Consider the following 10,256-nt stretch of genomic DNA (forward strand, 5'->3'; position numbering starts at 1 on the left):
ACAATGAGACGCAGTTAGCAGATGTAAATTATGCCATCTTATAATGAACATTAGCGAGTGAGTATCTCTATACTTTGACTCAAGTACAGGTGCTGAGTAGTTTGTCCACCACTGTTTATATTATACACTAGTACACTAGTTTATAACTGATTATTCATTTAGAACAAGAGATGCATGCATGTCTAATGTATGTCACAAGCAGCCATTTTACAGTTTTTCTACAATAGGTAAGGTCAAGGATACAGAAGCTGTCTGTGGATGAAACTGCCAGCATTCTCCAGGGATTGTCTCGGTCCGGATACATACTGAAGAACAGCTGAAACCATAAATACATGTTCAATGACCACACAAAACTCATAAAAGTTGTGAACAAAATGTCCAACAACCTTTAGTCAGAAAAAGATAGTTGTAATTACCCAGCAGTCTCAGATACAAAGCCACTGTGGATTATAGGTGGTTGTTGTTCATTAATTTCACACAAATTCTAAATTACTTTTTCCAAGTGTGACTTGAGGTTCATGATTACACTCCAGTGAGATGCTCTGTTAAGCAAGAACCATAGCCTCATGTTTGTCCTGTACAAACTACTTTGTACTAGATAGTCCAAAGTAGTGTCTGCTACTGTATATCTACCATCTTATTTCTGGAAATAAAAGGGAAAGAAAGAAAGAAAGAACGGGTAAGTAGTTAAAGGTAGGACTAATTTGAGGGGGGGGGTGATCGTGGTCAATAACGAGGACTTAAAATAAGAGTTTGTTGAGATCATAATCTAATGAGACATAATCTAGATAGATATGATATATTTTGAAGGAGTTTATCCCCATCTGTGACCTATACCCTTTCGCTGTAGCCCAGAACTATAGCATTGCTATCCAGCACTGGGGAAAAGTTGTACTTTTTTTTTGACGAGGTCTATTTTCCAATGTCGTATGGCAAATTTGAAGGTATATGTTCGTCTGTTGTAAAATTAAGAGTAGTCAAATTATATTCTGCTATGCTATGAAACAACAGCTGTTTAGATCAGGTTTTTGACAGCCTGCACAGAATTTCACATGAAAAAAACACAGAAGTGTGCTTTTCCTTGCATCCTGGACACTGCTGCTAATTAGGAGTGTGTGCTTCTGAGTGAAATTCTGCACAGGCTGTCAAAAAAACCCAGATTTAACCATTTAAACCCCATATGGTTGAGTGGAGTCCCTCAGGGCTCTACACTAGTGTATTTTCAGTTTTCTGTTATTGTGGGGAAAGCTTGGGTTTACTGTAAGTGGTTAAACAATTGTTTCACAGTGGAATATCATGTTACCATCCCACTTTTACTACAGACATCCGTAGGAATATCAACACCTTCAAATTTGCAATATGATGTCGAAAGAAGTTTTGCCTGGCCTCTCAGTCATTGGAGCTACTGTGAATCGGAAGGTCACAGATGGCGCTAGAAGGAGTTATACTACCGTGAATGTAAAATAAATGAAACAAAACTAAATCTAGTTTTCAGCTGTACCAATAAATATGATGACTTCTTTATTGCGAACGCAGCGGAAGGAGAAAGGCGCGCCTCCGCGCAAGTGGAGCTTACTATGAAACCGTGCTCGGGTTGTGTGTCTGTCTGTCTGTCTGTCTGTGTGCAGTATTGTGTGCACTGCCTGTGTGCAGCCGCGCCCCCATGTGACTCATGCTCTCATTGGCTGCTGACAGATCTCAGAGTAGTGGCTGAATGGGGCTAGCGGTATGGAGCCTTCTTGTGGCGGCCCTGTTCTCACTAATTTCACTGTACCACCCACTTCTCTACAATTGCTCATTCCTTTCTATTCTTCTTATTGTTATTTTCCAGCTGCGTTCGCTTCCCGCGTTCGCGCGTCTTACTTGTGTACGATATTGTCTGATTAAAAGGTAGTCAAATCCTAGATTTCTTTAGCATATTGTTTATCTTAATGTAGAAGGTAGAAAATGAAATAAAATTCACTCAATTTATAATTCAAACTAAAAACTGCTGGGATTAAAGCAAATACAAATCTCATGTCTGAAAATGTTTGTTAGGCCGTCCCAATCTGTGATTTGTGAAACAGCGTGAAAGGAGTTATCCACACTAGTATTGTTTCCTAAACAATTAGCACCACACAGTATATTGTATAGAATTATGATGTATGCTGTTCTACATACAGCCAACTAGTTGAACTAATTGCAGGTTGAGGCTTTAAACTTTGCTTTTATGAAATATCTAAGACCATTAGGGTTTTATGGAAGATGCTTCTGAACCTGTATTCTATGGCTAACCAATTCTAATACTCTTTAATCTTATGAAAATGACTAAAATCAGTCTGAGAACTGAGAACTTGACTCCATAAGGGTGCTGAATCCTTAAAGTAGTCAATAATAAATAAGGAGACAAGGACAGAATTTATTGTAGCAATGTGTGGCAATACATTGTCAAATTGGAGCGCTGTCCTTGCCTTCTTAATTACCTTAACAAGGTTCCACCACCTCTGGATGGCACTGCAGTAAATCATGGTACTTGTAACAATATAATGCTACCTAATATGGAACACTCATCCACTTACACTGCAGAGAACCACGATGGAAAAGATACAGGCAATTTTGGAGAATTTGAAACAACATCTGGGGGAAAAGTGGAAAAAAGGGCAGTTTAGTATTTGGCAAATCAGAAAATGAAATGTTATTGGAAGCAGAATTCAGACATCTTGCACTGTTAGTTTCACATTTTGTTTACATTTACAATTGAGTTTTACATTTTGTTGCTGTCCGGCAGAAACTCGATTGGATCCTCAAACTTTCTGCTAAACCAGCTAGGTTCATCAAAGGGGGATGGAGTTAGCTGGTTTAGCTGACTCCAGGCTCCACCCCCTTTTGACCTTAAACCTCATTGTGAGCTTGGAGGTCCATTTAGCTGTTCTTATCAATGATGAACAAAAACTCCATTTTCTTTGTGGATTTTTTGTAATTTCCTGAAATTTTTTGGAGTTAGCTGGTTGCTGCCGGACAGCTTTTGCAGTGTAACCACAAAAAACGTAGCATTCCTATACTGGGCATGTCATAATTCTGCGAAAATAAGCAAACATTTGTGGAAAATAGATGATCTACGGCTAAGAGATTTGGTGTAGAGGCAAAAAATAGAATGCCAAGAATAGCCCTTTGGGGGACCCCAGTCAATGAAGTACTGTATATGTGATTTAAGTGGTTAAGGCCTGTTTATGTGGTACATAGTTGGTTATGGTGATGTTTCGGTCACCTGATGCTGCTGTGGAGTCTGAAGTTCAAGCTGAGGGTGTCCAGTGGGTCACTCTTCTCTGAGGACCCAGAGCGGTGCAGTGACAGGCCATTGACCTCGCTCCCCATTCGATACCTCTTCTCCATGTCCAGGGAGCCAGTCTCCCAGGGCTCATCCCCTTCCACAAAGTTCGGGTCATGCAGGGTCATGTAGGTTACGCTGAAAAACAAAATGTATGTTGTCGGAAAATTGGGCAGCGCCATCGTTTCCACTTGCTGTGATTCGATTTTGTGTCTCGATGATGATGATCTGTGTTAACAAGACACGGCCACACTGTCACACTTCAAAGGCCACCAGCTGTGGATGTACGATATTAAATTATGTAATACTGCTATGTCCATAAATAAGTTGTCCCCCAAAAAAGATGAACACCTTGAAATCTGAATGTAATTACGGGGGTTCTACAACACTGAGAATTGAATAAGTGTGACTATGATGATACGGATGTCCTGAGACGAGCCATCTCATCATGTCCCCCTAATGCCATTTCGAACGACGTGACCGTGATGAGGAAAAATCCCCTTTCATCTGGGGAAAAAGGTAATTATACAACTGCAGGATAATGGATGGCCTCAGTTAAATTTGGTTGCATATACGGTCACTCTGGAAAAAAAAAATATGCATTCAATTAATCGAGCACAATACCTGACCTACCTGTCATCTGGGGGGATTCTCAACAGGGGTGACCTCTCTGTGATGTTGGCCTGGTTACTTTTCCTTCTGAGGATATTAACCATGCTGAAGCTGTTTCTGAAAAGCAATCCAATGAGTCAGAAACCAGTGAGAAAGTGGACACCACCAAAGCTATTAAAAACTGAAAGAATACAGAGAGGTTATAAACCATGACCCCAGATGAAAATCTTTTCAGCTGCCTGCTCACACAGCTGTCAATCAAAAGGTGGAGGAGTTTGTCAAAGGCCTTATAACCCGCTAGTGGCAGAGAGGTGGGGTAGCAGCTGGTGCTTTGGCACCCGAGGGGATCATTTAAGCGCCCCTTGTCACCCCTGTTGTAGCATAGTGTACTGGAAGGCTCCTGCAGGCTTGCACCATCAGGGACAGCACAGCTGAGGCTCAACGCACTCTCTCTCTCACACACACACACACACACACACACACACACACACACACACACACACACACACACACACACACACACACACACACACACACACACACACACACACACACACACACACACACACACACACACACACACGCTAAGTAACTCTTAGTTGGTCACTCTTCCTCACAAACACAAAACCGTATGCATATACTGTAAATACAGTAAATACGTATATCTATGAGCACTCACAGACGAGTTTTCACAAATTAGTGCAAAGTACCAAGGCAGCAATGCTAGCAAAGTGCCTTATTCGAGTATACAGGTGGCTGATTGATTGATTTTTCATACTATATCCTACTATAAAATAAGGAATTTTGCCTCTGTGGGAGAAACAGTTTCTCCTCTAATTGATCACAAATTGCACATGTGCATATGATAAGGGAGTGAGGAAGCACATTCTACACTTTTGGAAAATCTAAGCTGTTTATTAGCATTTCTGTTAACTCTCACTCAATTAAGACTTCTGTGGGTAGAGACGGGGGCGACTCATGGGAGCAGTGCCAGGGTTAGTACCAGTGAATCACTAGCACTGGTGGTGTGAATTTGGCTGGAATCCAGCCAAAAATGCTGATGTTATTAATATTTGATGACAACATGGGACGGCAGTGGCTCAGGGGTAGAGTGACCGGATGGGAACCACAGGGTTCCCAGTACGATCCCGGGCTCCCCCAGACTTAGTGTCAAAGTGTCCTTGAGCAAGACGCTGAACCCCTAATTGCTCCCGATAAGCAGGTTGGTGCCTTGCATGGTTTCCTCCGCCATCGGTGTATGAATGTGTGTGTGAATGGGTGAATGTAATGCACAATCTATGTAAAGCGCTTTGGATAAAAGCGCTATATAAATGCACCATTTACCATTTACAACAGAACATATTCCACAGACTTGTACAGTCATCAGCATATAAAAAATCACACCCTGTGTGAAGTGGGCGGTGTCTTGCTAGCTAATCACAATACTGAATGGAGTCAACCAATCATGTACAAAAAATAAATACATTTATTGAAACACTCTTTATGATGGAAGAAACCATAACTTTAAAAAAAACAAATGTATGATTTTTTTAAAGTTATGGTTTCTTATGTAGGGCTATGCACATGTGTCATGTGACACTGGCCAATCACAGTCCTGAATAGACTGTGATTGGCCAATCACAGTGCAGGGTTAGGCGGGGTACATTTTTGGCCAATCACAGCGCAGGATTTGTTGTACAAATATCCAAACCTCACTTATAGGGGCGGTTTCACCGCCCAAAAATATTTAACATCACACTTTTACTACTCTACACCAAATTTCCCTCTACACCTAATCCCTACAAGCCGATCCACAAGATCGGCTCTCCAAGATCAGCTTGTAGATCTGCTATTTTTGCAGAATGTTCGCCTACATTATGACATGCCAAGGATAGTGATGCTGCTAGGGTTCATGTGGTTAATAAATAAAAGGAAACGGTGTGGTCCAAGTACACTCCCTTGAGGAACCCCGCAATCAATAAACCAAGGTTGGGACATTGTCCCACCAACATCCACGACTTGCACCATGTGCTTCAAAATAAGGTCTAAGCCACCTGGACCAATAGCTTTCGATTTGGACAATACACATGGTCTACACTGTCAAATAGTTTTTCCTCGGTTTTTCCTCTTATGCTGAGACTTATAATGCCACCCCCCACGCTCCCCAACACCACCACCACACACCCTACCTCCACCAACCCATCCACACACATTAAACCAAAAACACTCAGCTGCATTTGCTATTTCATCAAGTCACCTATCGTTACTTATTGTGTCCACAGTAAATAATAGGCTATGTCACGTGAAGAGAGCTATGTAATGGAGAAGTGAGCCGCCACCAAGCTAAAACGACGCTAGATGGAAATCCTTGTGAGATTGCCAATTAAAAGTCTCCCTCTACTAATCTCGTAATCTTCAAGGACTTTAACCCTTGGGCTGTCAAACTGGTGATGAAGGCTTAAACACAGCAAGCACACTTCCTCAACAGACCACGTTTTTTCTTTAGTTTTATAATATTTTGTAGCCTATTACTGCAAGTATCCAGGAAAATACAAATAGATGTATGTACTGTATGTACATACAGTACTGTAAATATTTTTTATTTGACTTTAACCACTTGCATCTCTATTCTGGGGGTAACATTCTGTGAAAATAGCTGATCTAAGCTCACAATGTGACGTGTTGTGATCTTGTAGATCAGCTATTTTCAGCAAAGAACATCCTTTGCCAGAGGTGGAACAACTACCTGGACTTGGGCGAGGAAGTCTGTGTCATAGCCCTGGACATACAGGGGGCATTCGATAAAGTGTGGCATCACAGTCTGATGGCTAAACTCTACTCGAGAGGAGTGTCTGGAAAGCTGTTCCCATGGCTCTAAAGCTACCTAATCGAACAGATCCATCTGAGTTGTCCTGTTAGGCCAGGCCTCAGAACCCTGTTCCTTCAATGCCTCAGTACCACAAGGCTCTGTCCCCTCCTATTCTCCATCTTCATCGATGACCTGGTTGAAGTGTGTGAGAACGTACTGTACATGTACGCAGACGACTCAACCCTCTATGCACGCATAAGATCTCCAGCAGATAGTGGAGGCTAGCCTGAACCGGGATATACAACAAATATCCATCTGGGGAGACCGATGGAAGACCACCTTTGAACCATCAAAGTGCAAGTTCATGGAGAAGGAAGAGGATTCCATCCCAGCTACACCTGCACTTCGATGGGCACTGGCTGACTACCACAAATGAGCTTGACATCCTGGGTGTCACAATAGACCACAAGCCGTCTTGGTTGAAACACCTGAACAAAATGTCAATCCAGGCCGGTCAGAAACTGGCAGCACTGAGGAGAGTGGCCAGTAAACCCACCTCAGAGAGCCGAGCAACTGTCCACAAGCTACAGCTCCGCAGTGTCATGGAGTACGCCTCGCTCAGCTGGATGAGTCCACCTATACATCTTGGTTTACTTGACAATATCCAGAGGAAGGCCCTCAAAATAATTGGAGTTGACCAGGACACTGCCAGTATAAAATTCTCCATCCCTAGCCTCAGCCACAGGAGACAGGTTGCTGCCGCTACAGTCCTGTACAAAGTGCTCACCCCCCACTGCCCATGGACCTCCAGAATATGCTCCCTCCACCATACGTCAGACGGCGAACCACCCGCCTATGCACAGCCACACCAGAACATGCTCTCAGCCTCCCAGGCTCCAAAACACGCACATTGGACAGAAGCTTTCTCCACATTGCTGTCTGGGTGTGGAACAGCCTACCAGAGCATGTAGTTGATTCCATCACAGACAATGGTCTTCAAGCCTTTAAACGCAGAGTTCATAGACATCTCCTGACCACCACTCACACTGACAGTTGAGCTGCAGTGAACCGTATGATTGGCCAATGGATACATTATCTGACTTGGCTATTGTTCACAATTGCAACCAATACATTTGGTGTAGAGGGGAAAAAGGAACAGGCCAAGTATAATTTTCAAACGTACAGAGGGGTTAAGTGGTTAAACTTGTTTTCTATCATGGCTGGTTGGATTCAGTTCACTACATCATAGAGATGGATAGTGTGTGGGGTAGATTTAGATTACCCTAGTGGTATCTGCTGAATTAATCCTCTCGATGCTGTTATACAACTATAAAGAGATTTACTTTAAAGTCTACAAATGTTTCCGCGCTGCTGCTACCCTTGTCACGGTGACTGCTGCAACCCCAGATGTGACAGAAACAAAGGCTACATTCACACTGCAAAGTGGCCCAAATCCGATTGACCCACATGTGTGATTCAGATTTTTTCTACAGTATCAACGTCAAAAAAAATTTGGACCAATTCCATGTGGTCCTATATTCGAAACATGTTTGACTTTTGGCGTGACTTCAATTTGAACCGCCACGTCAGAGTCTATGCCATTTTATTTGTCACTCCATGTTGTCAACCTCATAACTCTCAAATATACGGTTGAGTGTGTTTTGCCGCTGTTGGTAAATGGAGCTGTACAACTTTTAGAGAGAAGTTTCACGGATGGGGGTACTCGTTACTCAGGAGATCTGGACAGTGTCGTTACTGGACATGACCAACGAGAGACGGGGAGATATTAACTTAAAAAGTGAGGTGGTGCTGATAGCTGGGTGGTTAAGGTGGGCACCACATAGGCTCTGATGCCTGACACACAAGTCCCAAATTCAATTCCCGAGGCCGGCGGACCCTTGCTGCATGTCACACCCTGACTCTCTCTCTCCTGTTTCCTGTCTCTCTACACTGTTAAACTAAATTATCAACAAAGGCAAGAATAAACTTTTACTATATAACTACTTATATTGTTATAGTTACTGATCATTTGTACAAGTCATCACACTGGGCCACGTAAACTGGCAAACAGAAGAATACCAGATCTGAGCAATTAACCACATGAACCCCAGCATCCCTATTCTGGGCATGTAATAATAGGCATACATTGGGTGAAAGAGCCGTGGGGGACGTCCAGTCAACAAAGTATATAGGGTTTAAGATGCAGTGTGAAAGCAACATTGATGACAAAAGCAAAGTGTATCACAAGCGGGCGTGCGCTTGTGACTGACACACACACACACACACACACACACACACACACACACACACACACACACACACACACACACACACACACACACACACACACACACACACACACACACACACACACACACACACACACACACAGGACAACATACATCAATGACTAATGTCATGTCTGTGACTCTGCAAGCTAAAACATTTCATCCATTACACAGTGTCGCATTTGAGTATAAATGACGAATGACGAGCCATCTCATCCTCAAAAAACTAAAGTTGCTTAAAGTCAGAATGTGACATAATTCAAAAGCATTGGATTGTTGCATACCCGTCTTCCTGTCGAACAGGGACAAAGCCCTCTGGGTGAATGACGCGTTGTCCGGACGGCAGAAGCGCAGACTGTTGCAGCTTTTGGGCCTCCCGTCTCTCTGTGAGGCCCTGCAGTAGGTGAAACTCCCCGAAGTTCCCTGCCACCGCCTCTGGCGACCTCAGGCCGTTTCTGCCCTGGTGACCCTGGGCAGATGCTTGGGACATCTCATCCAGGTTGCTGGTGTTCTCTAAATACATGGTTGGACAGCCTGAAGGCGTATGAGGAGCTGATGATCTGATCAACGTGAAAAACAACAAAGCGGTTTAGTTTCTCTGCATAGGATTCAGAGTGGCATTTTCACTTGAGGCCTCCTGAATAGGTGATTTCAAAACTCAGTTGCTACGTGTAGCTTCTAATTTGGTTGCCTTAATGTTAGAGGAGCGTGATTGTGTCTTGTAGGTAAAACATTATTTTGACCAATCTGTATGGTAGAGTATGTTAATACAATATAACTACAACTGCAGTTGTTGTGTCAGAATAAGAATCATCTTTATTGTCACATCACAGGTTTACAGATGTAAAACAGCGGGTTTTGAAATGTGTTTTTTGCAAGCTCCATCGTATTTGGTCTCCCTGCTCTTCTATTGAGACATTAGATCCTGGGGTTGGGACCACTACTATGGTTGAGCCTGCTTTCCGTTATAACTCAACAGTAGATATTTTGGTGCTTGCACGGGGCACTGCGTGAGACCTGAGTTCAGGTTGCAGCTTAAAAAATGAATATGATAAGATCTGCCTGGGAAAACTTCTATACCCACAGTCTAAGTGCCCTTGAGCAAGGCACTTTTACCACACATTGCGTCAGTGGGGCTGCTCAGATGGATTATTTGTAATTTTTCTCTAAATATACCACAGGCAAATTCTCACGATCTTCAAAACACTGCTCCATGAACAGTTTCCTCTCTGTGTAATAT

At 43.0% G+C, this 10,256-nt stretch overlaps 1 protein-coding gene across 1 annotated transcript in view; it reads right to left on the reverse strand.

Moving 5' to 3' along the window:
* oca2 (oculocutaneous albinism II) overlaps positions 1-9,539 on the reverse strand; it is a gene marked incomplete at its 5' end in the record, with an annotated part of 76,137 nt that extends 66,598 nt beyond the window's left edge. Inside the window, 5 exons of the mRNA XM_080429740.1 lie at positions 244-316; positions 2,559-2,616; positions 3,248-3,445; positions 3,941-4,036; positions 9,301-9,539. Coding sequence (XP_080285866.1) covers positions 244-316; positions 2,559-2,616; positions 3,248-3,445; positions 3,941-4,036; positions 9,301-9,539 — 664 coding nt within the window. The remainder of the gene's footprint in view (positions 1-243; positions 317-2,558; positions 2,617-3,247; positions 3,446-3,940; positions 4,037-9,300) is intronic.
* Positions 9,540-10,256: the final 717 nt, after the last annotated feature.

The sequence above is a fragment of the Gymnoscopelus braueri genome (genome assembly GCF_963280865.1).
Source record: "Gymnoscopelus braueri genome assembly, chromosome: 6".
NCBI lineage: Eukaryota > Metazoa > Chordata > Actinopteri > Myctophiformes > Myctophidae > Gymnoscopelus > Gymnoscopelus braueri.